The sequence below is a fragment of the Miniopterus schreibersii genome (genome assembly GCF_964146895.1).
Source record: "Miniopterus schreibersii genome assembly, contig: HAP1_SCAFFOLD_145, whole genome shotgun sequence".
Classification (NCBI taxonomy): domain Eukaryota; kingdom Metazoa; phylum Chordata; class Mammalia; order Chiroptera; family Miniopteridae; genus Miniopterus; species Miniopterus schreibersii.
The window spans coordinates 13,062-34,758 of record NW_027669761.1 but is presented as its reverse complement, the minus strand read 5'-3'; the positions used below and the strand labels follow the sequence as shown (position 1 = coordinate 34,758).

The 21,697-nt window shown below is 40.3% G+C and overlaps 2 protein-coding genes across 6 annotated transcripts in view; one reads left to right on the top strand and one right to left on the bottom strand.

The window, feature by feature from the left end:
* LTN1 (listerin E3 ubiquitin protein ligase 1) overlaps window positions 1–11,370 on the top strand; it is a 46,066-nt gene extending 34,696 nt beyond the window's left edge. The window contains exons 25-31 of one of the 2 annotated variants that reach the window (XM_081163024.1): window positions 257–443; window positions 4,350–4,521; window positions 5,477–5,697; window positions 7,015–7,209; window positions 8,037–8,204; window positions 8,979–9,070; window positions 10,648–11,370. In XM_081163024.1, the coding sequence (XP_081019150.1) occupies window positions 257–443; window positions 4,350–4,521; window positions 5,477–5,697; window positions 7,015–7,209; window positions 8,037–8,204; window positions 8,979–9,041 (1,006 nt within the window). In that variant the 3' untranslated portion in view covers window positions 9,042–9,070; window positions 10,648–11,370. Of the gene's footprint in view, window positions 1–256; window positions 444–4,349; window positions 4,522–5,476; window positions 5,698–7,014; window positions 7,210–8,036; window positions 8,205–8,978; window positions 9,838–10,647 lie in introns of those variants that run through there. The other variant, XR_013998099.1, reaches the window with a different exon arrangement.
* Window positions 11,371–12,689: 1,319 nt separating this feature from the next.
* Window positions 12,690–20,696, bottom strand: HEMK2 (HemK methyltransferase 2, ETF1 glutamine and histone H4 lysine). 4 transcript variants are annotated; one of them, XM_081163025.1, is made up of 6 exons: window positions 20,523–20,693; window positions 18,887–18,973; window positions 18,099–18,189; window positions 17,107–17,190; window positions 14,634–14,775; window positions 12,690–13,598 (listed from the first exon to the last, which is right to left on the bottom strand). In XM_081163025.1, exons 1-6 carry the CDS (start codon window positions 20,654–20,656, stop codon window positions 13,492–13,494), a joined length of 645 nt encoding a protein of 214 aa, XP_081019151.1. In that variant the 5' UTR covers window positions 20,657–20,693; the 3' UTR covers window positions 12,690–13,491. The 4 variants fall into 4 exon arrangements, with proteins under 4 accessions (XP_081019151.1, XP_081019152.1, XP_081019153.1 ...); XM_081163026.1 differs by having other exon boundaries at window positions 12,698–13,598; window positions 20,516–20,692; XM_081163027.1 differs by lacking the exon at window positions 20,523–20,693 and adding an exon at window positions 19,732–20,176 and having other exon boundaries at window positions 12,743–13,598.
* Window positions 20,697–21,697: the final 1,001 nt, after the last annotated feature.

Sequence of the window (21,697 nt, the reverse complement as noted above, 5' to 3'; positions counted from 1 at the left end):
AATAATGACAGTCATTGATTGGCTGCAGCCCGCAACCCAGGCATGTGCCCTGACTGGGAATCAAACCCTGACTGCCTGGATCCTAGGTCGATGCTCAGCCGCTGAGCCACGCCTGGCCGGGCGATATAGAAGGAGACTTTTAAAATATTTTTTGGAAAATAGAGAAAGGTTTTTCTAAAATGTTTGCAGTTCATACATGCTGTCAGTTTGTTTGGGGATGAGTCATGAAGGAAGTTGGGGTATTTCATCATTCTAGGTCCCCGCCAGCCGCTCTGATGTCTTTGCTTCATACTCAAGAGGACCTGCTCGAAGGCATCCTGGGCTGCGTTCCTGTCGGACAGATAGTGACCATCAAGCCACTGAGCGAAGACTTCTGCTGTGTTCTGGGCTACCTCCTCACCTGGAAGTTAATACTCACTTTCTTCAAAGCTGCCTCATCTCAGGTCAGTGATCATGTGACAGCTCTGTCCTGAGGTAATTCACCTTATTTAGAAATCCGTGTTTAGAGGAAGGCTGTGACACATTACTTACGTTATTCGAGCTATTGTCGCTAAATGGTTAAAATATCCAATAGTAATAATTTTGCCACAATTATTCTGCAGCCATGAGATGTCCCTGTTGCCTCATATTTAGGAAGGAACCTTGGAAAATATACCCCAGTTGGTTTATTCACTCACTTTTTATTTATTTACTTATTTATTCATTCATTCTTTTAGGTAGATACCGACTTTGAAAATTTCTATCAAGCTTTGATTGAATCAGTTTAATAGAGACCTGGCTCCTTTGATAGGTCAACACTGAAGGACCTAGTTTATCCCTTCATATTGAGAGTGTATGGCATTCGTTTCTGATGCGATTGTTCAGAATGCTTATAGTTATGTTGTTGCAAATAACCATATCTGGGTACAAATATGTCAACATATGCATCTTTGCATTTGCATCTATAGGGGGAAAATCAAGTTGCAGGGGCAGCATTGATCCAGATGTTGAAATCACTGTAGTTCTCTTTAGGCTTGTCACCTACCTGACTTGAGCTAGTTTTATTTGCTTATGATAAACTTCAAGAGCTCATTGTTGGGCTTTTATATTTGTTTATTAAAATATTGTTGATCTCATAAAATTACCAAATCGAGGCCTGTATGTGTAGGAATTTTTGTCGTGTCATCATAGATTCAGAAATTTGGAAAATGGCCATCCACCATCTTTTTCATTAAGCCAGAGTGTGGGAGGGGCACAAAGAATTGTTACCTAGCAGCTTTCACTGAGCCTGGAACCTGAACTGAGCTATGGCAGGTAAACCAGAGTAACACACCAAATAACAAAAATTAGATGAATCCCATAACAGAATTTAAAAAAACACACGAAAAACCTTAATCAGTCCTGAGTCTGGGTTATTTTTAACTTCTCAAAAAACTAGTAAATCCAACTGAACTGAAACCAAAGCCGTGTGTGTGTGTGTGTGAGTGAGAGAGAGATTCCTTTACTGCGACATAGTTCACATGCCATCCAATGTACCTGTTTGAAATTATAGTTTGATGTTTCTAATATTTTCATAGAATTGTGCAGCTGTCATTACTGTCTCATTTTAGAACATATTTAATGCTCAAAAGAAACGCTCACTCATTTGTCATCACTTCCCATTTTCTCTCAAACCCTCCATCCCCCAGCAAACAGTAATCTGTGTCTGTCTCTGGATTTGCCAATTGTGCACATTTTATATACAGGGTGCCCCAAAAAATGTATACACACTTAAGATAGCTCAGCTGACATTTCAGATTTAACCCATTGGAATGAATAATTATTCAAAGTGTGTATCCTTTTTTTTTTTCAAAAGGAAAGTTGCCATGTATTCTCCATGGTCTTTAATTCTTTTTTTTTTTTTTTTTAATCCTCACTTGAGGATATTTTTTCCATTACTTTTGGAGTGGAAGGGAGAGAAACATCGGTGTGAGAGAGACACAGTGATTGGTTGCTTCCCGCACGTTTCCCAACAGTGCCAGGGATTGAGCCTGCCACCAAGGTACGTACTCTTGTCCAGAATCAAACTGGATATCCTTCAGTCCGTAGGCCGATGCTCTAACCACTAAGCCAAACTGGCTAGGACTGTATACATTTTTGGGGGGGACACCCTGTATGTAGCCTTTTGCACCTGGCTTCCTTCACTGGGCATAATGTCTTCAAGACTCATTCATGTTGCAGCATGTGTCAGCACTGGATTCCTTTTTATGGCTGAATAATATTCCATTGTAAGAATATACCATATTTTTTCCTAGCAAGTTTGGCTCCGTGGTTACAGAGTCGGCCCACAGACGGAAGAGTCTCAGGTTCGATTCAGGCCAAGGGCCTGAAGTACCTCAGTTGGAGGCTCATGTGAGAGGCAACCAGTTGATGTGTCTCTCTCACATTGATGTTTCTCTCTCTCTCTCTCTCCTTCCACTCTCTGAAAAGCAATGGGAAAAATATCCTCGGGTGAGAAATAAAAAAACATGGCTCTTGCCCTGGCTGTGTGGCTCATTGGTTGCAGTGTCGTCCTGATGCACCGGGGTTGTGGGTTCAGTTCCCAGTTTGGGCACATGTGAGAATCAAGCCGTGAATGTATGGATAGGTGGAGCAGCAGGTCAATGTTTCTCTCTCAAATCAATGAAAAAGAAAAAAAAAGGAAAGAATATACCCTATTTTGTTTATATACCAAAATGTGAGTTTAGCACATGCATCTGTTAATGAACATTTACATTGTCTCCACTCTTTGGCTGTTGTGAGTGAAACCTCTGTGAACCTTCCTATATGTGCATGTGTGTGGACATGTCTTCATTTCTCTAGTGTTGTGTACTTAGGAGTGGGATTGCTAGGTAATATATGTGTCTTTAAAAGACCATTGATATGTATGATTAATTTTAAAAAATTCTTTTCACTTTATATTTTGAAAATTTTTAAAGTTACAGAGAAGTAGAAAGACTAACTTGTGAGGTCATGTGCCCTTTTCCTGCAGCCACAGATCTTTACAGGTTGCTGCACTTGCTCACTTACTCTGCATTTTCTTCTTTCCTGCTGATCTATTTCAGACATGTTGCTTTATTTACCAAAAATATTTAAACATGTATCTCCTAAGAGCAAGGACATGCTTATACCTAAAACTATTACACTCAAATTTATTTGATGCAATAATATCCAGTTTGTATTCACATTTCTCAGTAAATGTCCTTTATAGTTTTACCTCCTTTCCTGTTGAGGATTTAATCAAGGGTCCTATTTGCATTTGTTTGTGTATTTCTTTAGCTGTAACACCCCAGCTTCTCTTTGTGGTCACTCACCAGGTCAGCTGTTTTGTAGACTGTCTTATAGTTTGATATATCTGTTTCCTCGTGGTTAGATTCCGGTTAGTTTTCAGCAGGATTGCTTACTGCCCTGCGGTGACATGTCCTCTCTCTGTCACTTCTGGAGGCACCACATGTCAGTGTCATTTTGTTGGTGACATTGAATGTGGCTACTTGATAAAGGTAGTGTCTCCCAGAGCTCCCCATGGTAAAGGTACTTGAACAACCTATGTTAAGAATCAATTCCAAATCCTATGGCTCGATCTCCATATTTGGGCACTCAGTGTTCAGAAAGTGGTGTTTGTACTGTGAGGAGCTGTGTGGTTAGGGGAAGTAATCATTTTAAAACAGGTACAAAGAGCTGCAAAGTCAGTATGAACAAATGAAAACCACTATGTCATTGAGGGGCAAGGAATTCCAAAGCACAGGCCTCACAGGTGCCCGCAGTGCACCCAACAGTGCCAGGTTCTCCTATTTTAAAAAAGAAACCAGAAGTCCTACTTGTTTGTGAAATTTCCTGATTTATAAAACCAGACATTTTGGACTACTGATCTGTGATCACTGTCTTAAAGGGACGCTGGAGTATTTTATATAGGGTGGGGTCAGCCATGAAAATGGAATTTGTTTTAAGAAAGAGTTTGGAAGAGTGAGGGCTGTGATGTGGAAGGAACGTGTGGAAGACTTGGGAGGAAAAAGCGAGTCACCTGTGGGGAGTAGTGAATAGATTTTCATGGCTCAGACTCCAAGTGGAGGTGAACCTGTTACCAGGGCAACGGTTTGAGGAAGACACACATGTCACAAAATGAGGGTCATGACAGCGTCTGCTAGCTTGTGAGGAAGTGGCAGTGCCATCAGATGGCGCATCGGGAAGGAAGAGGGTGGCATCTGTCATGTGGGACCCTTCTGTGTAATTCTGAGCCCTCTAAGTAGTGACTTTTCATTGTGTTCTTGTGTAGCTTGTTATACTTTGATGTTCTTATCTACTCATGGTCTTGGTTTAACTGGGTTTACTAACAGATTTTTGCTTTCCACCAGCTTCGGGCTCTGTATTCAATGTACCTCCGGAAAACAAAGAGTTTAAATAAACTGCTCTATCACCTGTTCAGGCTCATGCCAGAAAATCCGACCTGTGCGGAGACGGCTGCTGAGCTCTCCGGCAAGGAGCCCAAGACCTTCTTCACGGGAGAGCTCCAGCTGAGTGTCCGAGGTCAGTGAGGGGGGGTGCGGCACAAGCTCTGCTGGAGACAGGCTCAGACCTGAGAGTGCAGCCTAGCCCCAGACGTGGCCCGAGCCCAAGGTTTTCCATGGTCCTCTAAATAGGACACTCAGTGAGATCTTGTGGATAAGGTTGTTAAGAATTTAATACATTTTTGAGGCCTAGTTTGTTGAGACTTATCTTTTACTCTGTAAACAAGTATTTGTTATGTGATAATGTTTATTTCCTTAACTGTGGGGGCCTAGATGTTAGCTCAGGGTACAGGTGGTGCTGCAAAGTTACAGTTGCTTCCTAAGAATGATTTTAAAATGCTGTAGAGCTCTGAGGGCTGGACTGTGAGGTTGAGGCGGGTGTTCTAGGACCTTGCATAAATACATCAGTGATGCCAGGAGTAAAGGAGCCAGACTCCTTTCATCTTTAATTTTCCCTCCTTTTTAATTTTTTTAATCCTCACCGGAGGATGCCCTTCTCCATTGCTTCTCAGAGCAGAAGGGAGAGAGGGAGAAACAGAAACATTCACCTGAGAGAGAGACACTGTCTGGCCACCTCCTGCACGCTTCCCGATTGGGGCTGGGGATCGAGCCCTCAACTGAGGCATGCACCCCTTCCTGGATCGAACCCAGAACACTCAGCCCACAGGCTGATACGCCAACCACTATGCTTCCCTGCTTTTTAAAATCTGTATTTCATATTATTTGTCACTCTTCCTGCGAAGTATAGAATGTGTTTCTAGGCAGATTTTTCAGTGTCAGTTGGGACCTTCTTGTTACTTCTTTTTGCAATTGTAATGGTTCATTTCAGATACGTAGGAACAAGCAGATGCTGTAGAATTTCAGCTTCTTTGGCATTCACATTGAGGAATTAGGGTTTTTAAGGAAAGTGCTCATACTAGTCTATTATTCTGTGTATACGAAACACACTTTCTGAGAACTTACTCTTTCCTCAGAAATGACGACCCTCCGGCACCACATCCCACACTTGGCTTGTTCCGTCTACCACATGACGCTGCAGGACCTGCCCGCCATGGTCAGGCTCTGGTGGAACAGCAGCGAGAAGCGCGTCTTCAACATCGTTGATAGGTTTACAAGCAAGTACGTCAGCAGTGTTCTTTCTCTTCAAGAAATATCTTCTGTGCAAACAAGTACACAGCTACTTAATGGCATGACGGTTAGTATAATTTTGAATTTTTTTCTAGAAAAGTCGTTTAGATATTGTGTCTGACGTTTGTAGCTAGTGTCACCACAATTGTGGCCGTTGGTTGACAATTTACAGAAATTGTCTACTGTGTTTTCTGATTCTTGTGCATCACATCTCAATATTGACACATAGCTTGAAACAGTGGTATAATTTCTTTAACCCCCACTAAGTAGTTTTAAACATTCGTCAGTTCATCTAAAACATATATTGGATACCAGATGCCAGGCCCAGTGTGCGAGCAGCGTGGTTGGCAGTTATGGTCCTGGCCTGTGCGACATGCAGTACGAAGGGAAGGAGAGACACTATTTGGTCCTATTTAACCTCTGGCAAATCTCCTCTGAGGCAGCCACAAGTCGGAGTTACCATCTGGGCAGGTGCTCTGGCCATGAGCCTAGGTTGTTTGATGCACTGGGTCGAGGTGGAGGTGGGGGCCTGCTGTTGCTGGTGCTGTGAGCACGGAGCAGGCCCAGGTGAGGCAGTGCCAGTGGGAATGTAAAGGGGTGGGGGGTGGGGAGGAATTTTGTGGAAATTTATCCAGACTTACAACTGGTGAATAGCTGGGATGAGGCATGAGGAGAAATTTAAGATGTGCTTTTTAGCCTGGACAATAGGAAAGTTAGAAGAATACATTTGTAAAGGATCGTCACTGGTGTTTTTATGTTGAGTTTGCAGTACTGTATAAAACCAGAATCAGGCTGTAAAATTGAGAATTCTGCAGTAGAGAGAGACAGGAGACATCTAAACACACGTGGTATTTGATACCCTGGAAGAGAAAGAGTAATTATTAGCCCTTTCTGTCATTTGTCTATTCAAAAATGACTTGTATTACATGGTAAACCTAATATAACAAAACATACTATTTTGTGATACTATTTCTTATAAATTTCTTATAAAACAGATTTTGAATGTCATAAAATTACTATAAAATATAGTCAGCTGTCCTTATCTGTGGGTTTTCCATCCACGGAATCAACCAAGTACAGATCAAAATTAGAGTTGGTTTCCGGGCATGTGGACCCATGGACAGAGGGACTTGTGCCTCTGCAGAACTTGGTATCTGGGGGGCATGGGGCAAAGGGAGGGAGCCCTGCAACCGTTCCCCATGGGTACCCAGGGACAACTGTATGTCAGGTATTTATTAAATAGAGCATGTCAAATAGATGAATGTGTTTACCTGCATTTTCTTTGAGTGAAAACTTTGGCTGCTGATAGTGAACCTATCAAAATGCTTTTTGAATGAAAGAAAGGAAAGAAATTTGACAAAATATTACCGTTCATGTGTTGCAGGTTAAAGCTCGAGCTACTACTCGAGAAGTAATGGCTACTTATACCATCGAGGACATAGTTATTGAACTTATAATACAGCTACCTTCCAACTACCCACTGGGCTCCATCACAGTGGAGAGTGGGCGGCGTGTGGGGGTAGCCGTGCAGCAGTGGCGGAATTGGATGCTGCAACTGAGCACCTACCTCACCCATCAGGTTGGTCTCTGTGCCCACTCTTGGCCTCTAAACCACTGGGAATGGCAATAAAACTTAAAATGTATATCTTCTGCTTAAGATGGAAATGGATGTTCTGGTTTCCTTGGGTGAGCACAGATATAGGCTTAAATGACTTGCACCTGCCGAGGTGTAATTTTTAATATTTTTCTGGTGTTTGAGAGGAATTGACTTGACTATCGGTATTACAGATGATACAGAGCAGTACAAGGTTTAAAGAAATTGTTTGAGTGAGGATCTTTTCATAAGGTGCTGGACAGAGGAATGTCTTCTGAGCTACTGTTAGTCTAACATTTCAACTCTCCTTCTGTGGTTACAGAAACCCCACTACTTTTAAAGACCTTTGACTTTTAAACAACCTATAGGTCTCTAGCTTTGTTTGCACATTGCAAACATTGCACAGTAAAGAGAAATTATTTTAAAATAAATATATTCATCAATTTGTAGAGCTGGCTAGAACAAATCGGCAACTTAGAAGGTAAGATGATTAATCATTTCAGTTAAAAAACAGGAGAAAAATGTAAATGATTGACTTATTAAGAGTTTCGCCAGGCAACAGGCTGAGACTAATCTTGAAGTGTTAGTGCAGAAGCCTTTCTCTCAAGCTGTCTTTGCTGGAGAAGGGTTTATCTGGTTCCTAAAACTGGGGTGATCATTTAAAAAAACAACATTCATAAAACTTAAAAGAGTGAATGGAACAAAACAGATTCTCTTCTCTCCAATTATAACTCAACCTTAGAATTGTTTAAGTTGAATAAAAATAATTGGTTGTCTTCATTGTATATTCACTCTTTTTTCCCTGTTCACAGAACGGGAGCATCATGGAGGGCCTGGCACTGTGGAAGAGCAACGTGGACAAGCGCTTTGAGGGGGTGGAGGACTGCATGATCTGCTTCTCTGTCATCCATGGCTTCAACTACTCTCTTCCCAAAAAAGCCTGTAGGACGTGCAAGAAAAAGTTCCACTCCGCCTGCTTGGTGAGTCTAAAAGGAAATTAGCTTATTTATTATTTTATGTACATTATATATGAATGATATCTAACTTTGGAAAAGAAAACAATGAAAGGTAAACTGTTTTTTAGTTTAAGTATTATCGTTATTGATTTCAGGGAGAGGGGGAGAGAGAGAAATATTAATGACAAGAGAGTCATTGATCGACTGCCTCCTGACAACCTGGGCATGTGCCCTGACCGGGAATCGAACTGTGATCTCCTGGATCATAGGTCGATGCTCAGCCACTGAAGCCTGTTGGCCGGGCGAAAGATAGACTTTTAATTGTAATTAATGGGAGACATACTAAAATGATTTTTCAAAATCTGTAAAAGGTAATTAGTAAAGTACTTTGGTAGCATCAGGGCATTTTAATCATTGGGTGTTTCTAATACAGGTCTCAGCACTCAAAAAATAGGTGGTCTTTTAAGATCTGTACCATAAAGTAGACTAAAAAAGACCGGTGCTGAGGGCCATCTGGCATCAGAGCTCTTGGCTCTTTTAAAATGTCACACAGATGTGTAGTTGCTCTGAGGTCTCCCGGCCTGTCCCAGGGGGTGCATGAGCCTCGTGGGAAGCACTGCACTGTAGCCTTTGCCAGTTACACTGAGTTGTGTTGATTTTCAGATGAACTGAAGGAAGGAGCAAAAATGTCAGTGTTCTCTCTTTTCCACTGTGTCGTTTTTAAGGTTACTTAGATGTACATTAAAGTGACAGCGTTTCAAAAAGTTCTTTTAACTTTTAAAACCTTTTCTCTTTCAGTACAAATGGTTTACATCTAGCAACAAATCCACTTGTCCACTCTGTCGTGAGACCTTTTTCTGAGGTCTTTCCCCACCGGAAGTGCCCCTGAGGTAAAGCAAAGGCAGCGGGCGTGGATCCATGTGGAAATGTTGGTGTGAGGAGGCCATGAGCGAGACTGTAGACAGGGCCCGTTCTGGGGCGTGACCTGGGCAGTGTACTGACCCTAAAATCAGGCCTGCCTACTCTCAGATTGCTTGGTAAATGTTTGGTTTTCTTTTGCATAAGAATATTACATATTTGAGAGAAAATATATGTTAATAGTTTAATTTCTCTGTATACTTAAAAATAAATATGGAAAAGCCCTAAATTACAGATTTGGAATCTGTGAAAGCATTGTACTGATTAATGTCTAGAACAGTGCAGGAGACCAATGAATTAAGGGGAGGTGATTTATATCTATCAATATTTTAAGACTTATTTATTAGATACGTCAACAAAATTAATTAGTATTCTAATATTTGTAGATTATTTTAATGATAAAAATGACTAAGCTATTAATATAGCTTATCTTGAGCTGTTTGAAGCATGCTCTGAAATCCTACATTCAAGAGTGTCAGCTGGATTTCCTGTGGCCCCTGTTTGTTAAGAGTGATGAAGTTCAGGGAATTAAATCCATGACACTGACCGTGGCTGTGGAACACATTCTAGGTATCATTGAACTTTGAACTGCAGACTTGTGCATGAGTTTATTACTCAGTTGAGTGAGAATTTGAGAGAACAGGAATTAGATTATTTCATTCATGAAGCAGAGTGGTAGTTACCTTACCCCTCTATGGAGAGAGAGGAAATAAGTATTTCTGAAACTTAAGATTGGTGGAAAAAAACAAACAAAAAATTTAAATGCTATAGACAGCTTTCAATTTTGTAAGCGACTTTTACTGTTTTTACTGGCCAAAGTTATGTTACATTAGATTTGAGGAAGGTACTTTTTCCAGCCCAGTTAAGAATTTTAGTACCAAGTAAAATGTAATATAACAGGCTGAAGAGTGGGTGAAACCTGCCTTTGCCACAGTAGTATTGCCCTAAAAATTGTGCCCAAAACATAGTGTGTAAGTTTGGAACTTGGAGTAATTTTATTGCAGTCATCCATCCATATCGTGGGGAATATTAGCATAACTAACAGCAAGGTCACTTGAAAGATCAGCTAATCATCTCTCTTGCAAATGTTTAATTGGCGAAAAGCAATTCATGTTAAATAAAACTACTGCTTTCTATCAAATGGATAAAATGGTTATTATTGAAATAGTATGAGTGTGGTCAGAGTATTGTAGTCGAGAGTGAAGTATTACGTGAGCTTCAGATCGCTGGAGTTATATTTGTAGGTGCAGAGTCCTGCCCAGTCTGTCTCCTGAGTTTTTTCTGGAGTATTTATTATCTTACATCCTTGGGCCTCAGAAAGTCAGGAGTCAGTAAGTGAAGTATAGAGAAGCAAAATTCTACTACCTCTCCTTAACCCCTTTTTTAAAATAGTCTCTCTTCCCGTGTCTCTCTGACATAGTAATCCCAAAGGATTGTGTTACTTCTCTGAGAAAGTTACACACTTTTTCTTTAAAAATTGTTTTATAATGAGAGTTTGTTTATTGCTTTTCCAGTATTGGTATTTCTTGGCTTCTGATTCAAACCCCAGGTAGGAAAGTGAAGGGAGTGAGGGAGCAGTGTTTCTGCGGTGGGATTCAGGCACCAGGATCCTGGAAACCCTGTGGATGACCAGGTGGGACACCTCTCTTCACACTTCAACTCTTAACGTTTCTCTGATGCTGTAAATAGAAATGTGAAACTGGTAACTGATTACATACTGAAGAGTGAGCCTTCCAAAGTAAGATTGAAATTGAGAACCACATTAACTGAGTTTATTTATGTAGCTTGACAATCCCAGAGAGCACCCCTAGCATTCCAGCATCGGGACACTTTAAAGTTGCATGAGATTCATAGCCCATTAGCCAAATTAACAACTTAAAACACTAATGTAAACTGCAAATTTTAGAATTTATTTTTAACTCTGTATTACATGCTTAAACAATGTTATTACTAAATCAGTTTTTGTGCTGTGAATAATTAATGTTATTTGATTGTTATACCATATGTGCCCATTAAAATTCTTTTTAATTACAAAATATGTCAAATATACAGAACAATACTAATATAAATGCCCTCATGCTCTTCACAAACTATTTTGCCATATTTGCTTCTGATTTTTAAAGAAATAAAATGTTAACTCTCTTGTACTCCTCCCTGAGGCCATCTCCTCCTTCCCTCCCTGGAGCTAAACTGAGGTTGGTGGGACTCCTTCGTATTTAAGAGTTTATACTTCACCACGTGTTTGTTTCCATAAGCAATATATAGTGGTTTTAAAAAATGTATATTTGTGATATCCTTCTGTATGTTATCTTTAGTAACTTGCTTTCTCACTCAACATGACTGCTTTTAAGATCACGTGAAGTCAGTTTACTTGCCAGTTCCCCCACTAACAGTCATTCCGATCATTGCTTTTTGCCACTGTGAACAGGGCTGCACTGTGCATTCTTGATGTTTCCCCATGCAAATGTGCTAGGTATTCTGGATAAATGCCCCAAAATGGAATGGCTGGTAGCAGATGTCTGCACTCTGTGACTTCAGAGGTTGTCAAACTGCCCTCTGGGTGGAGTGCCAGTCTGCACTCCCTCCCAGTGGCACCAAGAGGTCTGCTCTTCCCTCCTCATCACCAGCACAGTCCTACCAGACACTTAAAGTTTTCCAGTCAGAGCTGTGGGACAGTAGTAGGTCTTTGTCTTCATTTATATTTACCTGGCTACCAAGAATCGTAGCTTAGTTTCGTGTATTTATTGGTCATTATTTTGTGAATTTGTTATCTGTATGGATCACTTATATTCTTATTGATCATAATGTTCTATCCATTACAAGCTTCTTCTAGTACAGGACTTGACTTTTTTTTAAAAGAATTTTAAAATTGTTTAGAGAGGAAGGGAGAGGGAGATAGAAACATCTGTCAGTTGCCTCCTGCACACCCTCCTACTGGGAATTGAGCCCACAACCTGGGCTTGTGCCCTGCCCGGGAATTGAACCCTTTAGTGCACTGGATGATGCCCAGCCAACCAAGCCACACAGCCAGGGCGACAGGGATTCACTGTAATGTGGTCTGTGACTGTCTTTAATTGTGTATTTTCCAGTTAAATGTAGTAACACTTGTCATTCTTTAAAATTTTGTTCGTTCCCTGAGGTTTTAAAAAAATACTATGCCTGATTCACCTGAATTTAGTTTTGTGACTGTTGTAAGGTGGAACTCCTAAGCCATGTTGACAGCCGGTTCTCACAGCATCACTTAAGTAGTATTCCCATCCCCATGTTTATGGTGCCTCTTATGTCACCAAATCCCAATCCTGGGGGTGGGGGGTGTGGACTGGTATCCAGGCTCTCTTCTGTTCTACTGATCTGTTTATCTGTGTTAATTCTACACAGGTTTTTTCTTTAAAAAATGCCTATAGTTAATCTTGAAGAGCAGATAAAGAAGCCTCCACCCTTGTTCCTCTAGACTTTCCTGGACAGGCATGTCCCCCACTTGATGGTGTGTTTATTTACACGGGGTTCTCCCTGACTTAGAGCACGTATAGCATTTTGCGGTATATAGGAAAGAGGACAAGTCTGTGATAAAGGACAAAGGTAGGGAAGTCTCACCAGGCAGAAGAACAAAAGCAGAGGCATTTTATTTTTTAAATTTATTTTTTAAAAAAAATTTAATTTTCTTTCTTTTTATAGTATCTCTTTATTGACTTCAAATAGAGGGAGAGGGAGAAATAGAAACAAACTTGTTAAAATTACGTAAGTAATACACTATACTTGTGTAGCTGCTACCACAAAAGAGCAGAAGTTCCTCCATTCCCACCAGGTGACTTCTGAGACTCTTATGTACACAGACAAACCTACCCTTCTGGGTTTGTTTTTTTTTATGCTTTAGTAGAATAATACTGTTTTGTAATTTGCTTATTTTCCCCACTCAGTAGTACATCATGAACCCCTTCGGGTTCAGTCCATACAGATCTGACTTGTTGGATGGCTGGATGCCATTTACATTTGGTGTCCTGGACATACTGTAACTTCTTATACCAACCCTTTTATGATGGGCAAATAGGTTGACTTCCTTGTTTTGCTATTATAGGCAATGCTGAAATGAATGTCCTTTCATATGTAATATAAATATATTTTATATGTAAATGCAAATTATACATGTTTGTATCTCCTTGCATTTATGCAAACATTTTTGTAGGCTTGATTCCCAGGTAAAAGACAACTTGACCTGCCTTCCCACCTTTCTCTAGGAGACACATTTCTGACAATTTTACTTGTTAACCAAGAAATTACTTTAGTTTCCAAATATGGTGAATACATTCAACATATATATTCAGTATAATATGTAGTCATATCTATGCTCAATGTGATACATATTGTTTAATATTAACACAGAGCGGACACTGTGTCATGACTTGGTGAACTTCAGGACTGAGAGGGTTTCTTGGCCTGCTCGCCTGGAAAGGGCAGTAGTCCCCTGAAGACCTTTCACCTTCATTGTTTCCAAAATGTCTTCTAAAATTAAAATTAAAACAAAAGGTAAAATCCAATTGAATCATTTGGCAAAGTGTATATAATCACTAACAGTTTAATGAATAATAAACAGACTATTTACAAAGTACAGCCATCTGAGAAAACAACGTACACCAAGCAAATGTCTATTAAAGTGAACCTGGGCTTCAGACAAGTGGGATCACTTTGCACTTTCTCGGTGTTGCTGAGCATTCTAATCAGACTGAATGGCCTGCGCTGTAGCGGAGCCTACCCTGGATTCAACAGAAATATTAATTATACTTGTTATGACAGCAATAATTAGTTTTTTTCTTACTTAGCTCCAATCTCTGCCTATATCCTTCCCTTTGGATAAAAAATGTGAATGAAGGGTTGGGCCAACTGTACAGTAACATGGCACAGTGGTAGTAAGTAAAGTAGCTTATTTCTTTTAGACATATTGGAAAAAGCAAAATCCTTTAAAAAAAAAAAAGTAACATTAAGACGGAATTAAGAAAATGGAGTTACAAAACCCCCCCAAAATCTAGTAATCTTGATGTGATCTGAGGGGCAGAGGATATAAGGTATAATGTAAACAGTCAAACTGAGGTGTTCGGAAAAAGAAAGATTAAGGTCAATTTAGCTACAAAGTAGCCTGACCTCAGGTATGAGGACCCATCCATGAGGTAGCTTTTGAGATGAAACTCTAAGTGAGCAAACGGCATAGAGCAGAGTTATCAAGGGCATGAAAACCAGAGGAGGAGGGAAAATTCACAATATTGTGGGGGGGGGGGGTGTTAGAAGAAAGAATTACAGATTCTGTATCTGAGTAATAGTTTAGGAATTAGGGGAAAACTGCCCCTATCCCCCAAGGCAACACTTTCTAAACCCTCAAATCAATCTTTTACAAATCCCTCTTTCAACACGTGTTGCCTGCATTATCTGTTGTCAGTGATTATATTCCTAACGTTCCAGGTTACTTTATAAATTATAGTCTGACATTATTAACTTCTGATTTCAGCAAAGCCAATGTTTAACAGATAAACTGGTCTGTATTACCTGGATTGTTTTCCTTAATGGTAACTAAATAGAATAACCCTCTTGGCGAAAGGAGATCTGGAACCAGTGGGAAGAATCTGTCCATGACTTCACGACCATTTCTGCCACCGGCCCAAGCTGCCTTTATTCCGCGACTTCCTACCTGTGACCAATTAGAAAGATCATTTTGTTTTGACTCAAGTCTAGTTACATTTAGAGTCACAAACTTAATCTTTTTGACAAGTAACATTCACCAAAGTATATATTTTGTATTTCATTGACGTCCAGGAGGCAGTAAATCTTAATCTGAGCCCCACCATTTCTTAGCCTTGTGACCTTCTGTAAATTTGTAATCAGTGAATTAGTTTCCTTCCTTATCTGTAAAATTAGGAAAACAAGCATTTCTCACTATAAAGGTAGAAAACATGATTAAATTATTTTTGTCTACTGTTAGGGAAAAAATGAGGAAATACAAAGTTTTGATACAGTGCCCTGAACCTAGGTAATTCTTATACTTACATGGAACGATGGGAAGAAACTAGAAGGGGGGAATTTGTATTGCAAGAGATTCACTTTGCAAGTGAATCAAAGTTTCCAAATGTCCCACTGCATCTGGTTCTCTTCTAGGTTAAACTGTCCTAGAGCCCTTATCAGGAACACATTATTTTCCAATAACAATCTAATTCTATTGCAGAAACAACACTCAGAGTTTATACAGTATTAAAAATCTTTAAATCCTTACCATTGTATATTGTTTTCAAAACTAAAGAATACTCTGAAGAAATCACTCAAAAACTAGCCCTAAGACAAGTATTTTCTATTTCCCTCATTGGTTTTTGTCCACATTTAAATTATTTTAACGCAAACATAACTTCCACTTTTATTCAATATGGCATATGCTTCCCATTTGAAATAATTTCTTTATACCTATAACCATATAAATTTTACAAATAAGAGAAATATGTTCATATACCTGCTTTAAAAAACTTTTCAATGTTTTGCTTCTCTACTCCTCCCCGTTCACACAGGTGCACGCGTGCACAGACACACACACACTTTTGCTTTCTTGTCCATGTTTTACAAAGATTATATTCTACATTCTTCTGTGCATTTTTCATTTCTTACACAATACCTTATGAAAATCTCTTCTTGTGACCTAGTAGAGTTCTAATTTGCTTTTAATGACTGCACAATATTTTACTGTGGAAAATAATCACATTCAGCTATTGAACATTCAATGTGTCCACTTGCTTAATTTTTTTGTATCTATTTAAGTTATTCCCATATCTATCATAGGCCCCTCAATCTACAACTTTCCACAAAGTTAATCATTTTAGGAAATTTACCAGTTCCTCCTCTTTTTTTGTCAAGACTTTTCTCCTAGAGACTTCCATTTTGGCATTCCTATACAGTGGTACCTCGGTTTTTTAATGTAACCCGTTCCAGAAGACCGTTTGAGTTCTGAAATGTTGGAAAACCGAGGGATCAATAGCCAACAGCTAGGCCTCAGGATCCTCCTCTCAGAGGAGTGACATCTGAGGCGTGTCGGAAAACCGAAGCATTTACTTCCGGGTTTATGGAGTTCGTAAACCGAAATGTTCGTCAACAGAGATGTTCGAAAACCGAGGTACCACTGTAATTCCTTTTTCTGGACTCATGTCTTCCTCGGTTTACTCCCTTATTTCAGTGGACTCCATTTTGTGGATGTTTCATCAGGTCTGTGGACAGGCCTCTGGGATGGCAGCTTTGGCCAGACCTGTCTCTTGTCATTCTGCTCCAGGATGGACAGGAGCCCTCTGTGCTGGACCCTGTTATATGCCTCCCTAGGGATGCTCTGCTAGGTTTATGCGCTTGCACTGGAGGTGCCCCTCCAGGAAGACCAGCTGGTGCCAACCACATTCTTGGAGCCAGAGAAGGGAGGTGTCATGTTTGATGACTGCTCTTGGTGTGCTGCCTGGGCCCACTGCTGTGCCAGCTCTTGATTCTGCCCAGGTCCCTGGCACACCCAGCATCGCCCAACCTCATGTGTCTAGATACACTAGTAAGTACAGCCAGAGCTTTTTATGTGCATTTCTATTACTACTATCAGGTCTAACCTCTAAGTGTCTTTCACCTTCATGATTTCCTTTTTCCATCCCACCCCTACTTCCTGTGAAAGGAGGAAACCTGAGACTTTGAAAAAGAATTCCTAGGTGAATTTAAGGGTGATTAAAAAAATTGTTTTGCATATTTGTCCTTCATGATAAAGGGTGGGCACACACACGAATTTAAATGCCAGGGCCTGATCTGAATGGGATTTTAAAGGGTGGAGATGGGTCAGTTTGTATTTCCATTAGTTTCAGGTTACTTTCCTATGTCTACCAGCAGTCCTCAATCATTGACAATTAGGAGTAAAATTAGAGCAGTTTGTTACTCAGCAGCTGATGAAATTCACTTGAATTTAGAAAGAAAAGAACAGATAGTATTAATAATTAAATTTTGTGATATTTCTTACCTCTTCAGGTGGAGTCACTACATAGGGGGGATTAAACACCAGAAGGTCAACTTTTTCCTTCAGTCTTGGTAGCAAGCCTTTGACCTAAATGTTCAACAATTGTCAGACTTTTAAGCCAAAGTATAAATTAAACATCTTTAAAAATATCTCTCATGTTTTTAGAAAGAAAACAAAAAGATGTTAAAAGGCCACACTAGTAAACAAATGGAGAGTAATACTTTTATATTTCATTCAGATAAAGATTACACGAATTTACCTAAAAATAAGGGAATTAGATTATTTATGAGAATGAAGATGTTCAGGAGTCTCGGCTCTTTAGCAGTTCACATGTTTACACTCAGATTCACTTTCGGAAAATAAAACAAGGAAGGTCTAATCTGTACATAAGTTCTATTACAGATCTCAACACACTTTACAGCTGTAGCCTCTGAACCAAACATTTATTTTCTATAACCAAGAGAAATGTTTTATGAGAGGATAGGAAACATAAGATTGAGAGAGAGGCATATGACCCAAACTGATCCAACCTAAACTCATTCTGGGACTTTTGCTAGATTAACTGAATAGAAAGGGTTTCTTTCCATGAGGGGTTGCTGAGAAATAAGACACAGGCATGCAAGTATCTTGCTACCTTGAGGAAGACTGCCTAGGAGCAGTGCCCCTAGAGAGAAGCTCAGACCTAAGAAAAAGATGCCTGTAACATTTGAGCTCCTAGTCTGTTGTGCCTGAAGCCACCCATTCTATTAAAGCCAGTTTGAACTGCATTCTCTGTCACAGTGAGAGACAGATGCCTGATGCATACAAGCCAAAAGAAATTCCTTGTGAATTGTGGACAAAAGGGACTGTATCAGTCAAGAATTTAATCTATTATAAACTATGAGGTATACTGCTTAGTGGGTTAAAAAGCACTCAAGTTTCTTTGATAAATCATCTTGACCTTAACTTATTTGAAAAGGAAATTAATTATTATTGGGCAAGGATTAACAGCTCACCAAATCTGTAATTATGGGTTGTACATGAACTTTGTTGCAGCATGCTGTCTCCAGGGTACAAGCTGCTGCCTTAGGGTTGATATCAGTGCACCTACAAACAGAAAAGAAAGAAAACTATATTCCACGCCCACGAGACAGGTGTGTTACTGAAAAATTCAATGAATATTCCATTTATTTTGAATGGAGCAGATTTAGGGGGGAAAAATTGAATGCTTTAATAATGGCAGAAAAAGAACAAAGATTTGTTACATTGATGAAAGAAGCTGTTATACTGATAATGATGTGCAAGAAGAATACACATAACTGAAGACACATCTGAAGGATTTTATTAAATTATGAATGCAATGAAGGAATACTATGCAGCCATCAAAAATGAAATGTAAAAGGAATTTTTGAAAGGAAAATGCTCATGATATGACGTTAATTGAAAAACACAGGAAATGGAAAAAAAATCAACAGTTGGATCATGTAAAATTTATAGGTAACTTATAATTTCTATATTCTCAAATTTTCTCAAGGGAAATTCTGGCAACTTTCAAAAAAATTCAAATTTAGAGATGACCTAAAATTCTTATGCCACTTCTTTAAGTAGCCAGTCTGATGGGACAGATTTGAACATACAGTTACAATTTTTAGGGAAATTAATCTGCATTCTGATTCCTTACTAGGCTTAGACACCATCAGATACATATTATCTACTTACAAAAATGATTTCATTCAAGCAACACAGTATTTAGAGTGAATCTCTTAGTGAAAGATGTTAATTACTTTGATATTCTTAAACTTACATGTACAAAGCCTGAGGACCTATCATGGAGGCTAGGAATGTGGATACCACTCCAGACCCTGACCCTACTTCCAGGCATATTTCCACTCTAAAACACAAAATAAAGTGATATTAGTACTGTAGCATTAAAACACACATTACAGAAAATAACTCTCATGCTACTTTTAATTTATTTCTCCATTATCACACCTGCAAATACAGGGTATCCTCAAAAGAATGCATGTATACTTTTTATAACTATTAATTCCAATGGGTTAAATCTGAAAAGAAGGAAAGAATTGAGCTATCAGCTGTTAAAGTGTGCATACATTTTTTGGGACACCCTTTATATATCAAAAGCACCAATTATCTCCATTACAGAAGTAGGTTTGATGGGAGTTTGGCGCTTCACTAATCCCTAACTCCCCAAACCTACCCAACAACAAACTCTAAGGGTTTCTAACTTTGCAAACCAGTCCATATATCTGACAAGCCTTTATTATGGTGTAGGAAGGTTTATTAAATCTAAGTGGCTTCTATTTGAAAAAAACTTAGTCTCATAAATAATTAACATTCCAAGACCAGAAATATACAAGACTATAACAAAAATTAGCTTTACAGCATACTGCGGAACACAATTTGTGCTTGTAAATCTTTGATATATCCTGAGTTATAAAACAGTAGTGTTATATTCTATATTCCAGTAAATCAAAAATGAAAAACGTTTAATAAGAGTTGGGCTGTTTAAACATGGAAAAATCCGACCAAGTTTAAGAGGGATGAGCACATAGATCTTTGAAGCCTGACAGCTGTTGCATCCTGAGAAAACCCAATTCAAGTCTTGATTTTTTTTTTAAAAATTCTCACCCAAGGTTATTTTTTCCATTGCTTTTCAGAGAGTGGAGGGGAAGGAGGGAGAGGGAGACACACATCCAGGTCCGACGGAGCCTGCAACCGAGGTAGTGGCCTTGGTCGGAATCGAACCAGCGACCTTCAGTCCGATGGCCCAGGCTCTAACCACCGATTTTTAAATACATCTAAATACTCAAATTCCCTTCATTAAATAATTTACAATGCACACCTATTTTTTGTTAAGGTTTATAGTGAGCATTTCAACAGGTCAATTTTGCTATTTGCGAGGTGCTAGGGAAAATTATGTAGGCTGCCTGCTGCCTGTAACTAGTTTTTACGATTACTTGAAAATTCAGTTCCGCGGCCGCGCCCGCACCTCTCAGCCTCGAGAAGGTTAATGAGCAGCTTCAAAAACCCTGCCCGCCCCGCGGTCGCCACCTCGCTTCGTTTCTCCGCCCTTGGGTCGCCAGAGGGCGCCTTTGTGCAAACGGAGCGACACCCGGCTCCGCCTTCCCTGTTCTACGTGAATAAGCCGGGTTCGCGGTGTTTGGTTTTTGCAAAGTGGCGTAAGGTCGCTGCTGCTCGGGGCACGTGCGCGGGTCGTCACCGGCTGACCCGACAGGACTCCGCCCGGTGCAGTCAGAGCTGCGACACCGGCCGGACCCCGGCGCGCTCGCTTCTGCTGCTCCGGGGGATCCTCGGTGACGGCTTCCGGTGCCAATCTTTGCCAGGAGTGACCCCGCCTCCTGTCCGGCGGCGGCCACAGGACGCCCCACCCCTGTCCCCCGGGGACTCTTGCCTCGCACCGCGTGAGCTCGGCCACCGCCGCCTCGAGAGCGTCCAGGAGCAGGAACGTGTCCTCCGCGGGCTCGTACACGTCGCTGAAGGCGCCGCGGCCCACATGCCCGTGCAACGGCGTCGGGAGGCTGGGCGCCGCCATCTTGCTTCAGTGCATCGTCCGCGCAAGCGCCAACTCCGCGCTTGCGCAAAGGGCGGGGCGGGACTGCCCCTCGGGCGCAGGGCTGGTGACGATGGGGAGGTGCCTGGGGACTGCCCCGCGCTGGGGGCGATGTGCAGCCCCCGACACGTGCTTTATTCTTTAAGCATTTAAACTTGTTTCAGTTGGTAGAGCGGCGCCTAGCAGCCATCCTCAGTGGAAGGTTTACATCGACAAGTTTTCTATCCCTAGTTAGCAAATAACTGAAAAATACGCGACGGTTACGAAGTTTTACTTTTTATTTTTTACATCACTAACCTTTAAACTTCGAGCTTTAAGATGAAGATGTTTTCTTTTGACGAGCCCAGGTTTTGATTCTGTTGGCGTTAAATTGATCCATTATCAATTTTTTAAAAAAAAAAATATCTTTATTGATTTCAGAGAGAGGAGAGGAGAGGGAGAGTCTTGATCAGCTGCAGCCCACAACCTGGGCATGTGTCCTGACCCGAATCGAACCCGAATCGCCTGGATCCTAGGTCGACGCCCAACCGCTGAGCCACGCCCGGCCAGGCGATTATTAGTTTTTCAATTGATTTTATGTTTTAGATTGTGCTCTTTGTATCTAACCAATTTTTGTTGTTGTTTAACTTCAGGTCATGGGAATAGCCGCCTGCGGTTTTCTTCTGGAAGCCTGATACTATCAGTGGCTACATTTAATAAGTGAACTGACTCAACTTAATTTTGGGTGTAGTGTGAAGTAGAGGTAGAGATTTTTTTATTTTCATATTTGTTTCCAGTTGTTCTGAAATAATTGAAAAGATATTAATTTCCCTTTTGAATTGGTGTAGCACTTAATTTGAAAATAACTTGATTGTATTGAAAAATTAAGATTTTTTTCTCACATAACTTTAGTATTTTGCAAAAATTGCCTTCCTGATGCTGAATCACAAATATGCTCTTTTTATAAACCTCCCTCAAGAAGGTGAATTTTCCAGTAAACACACCAAAGAAATGGAATACAAATAACCTCGCTGTCTGGTATGG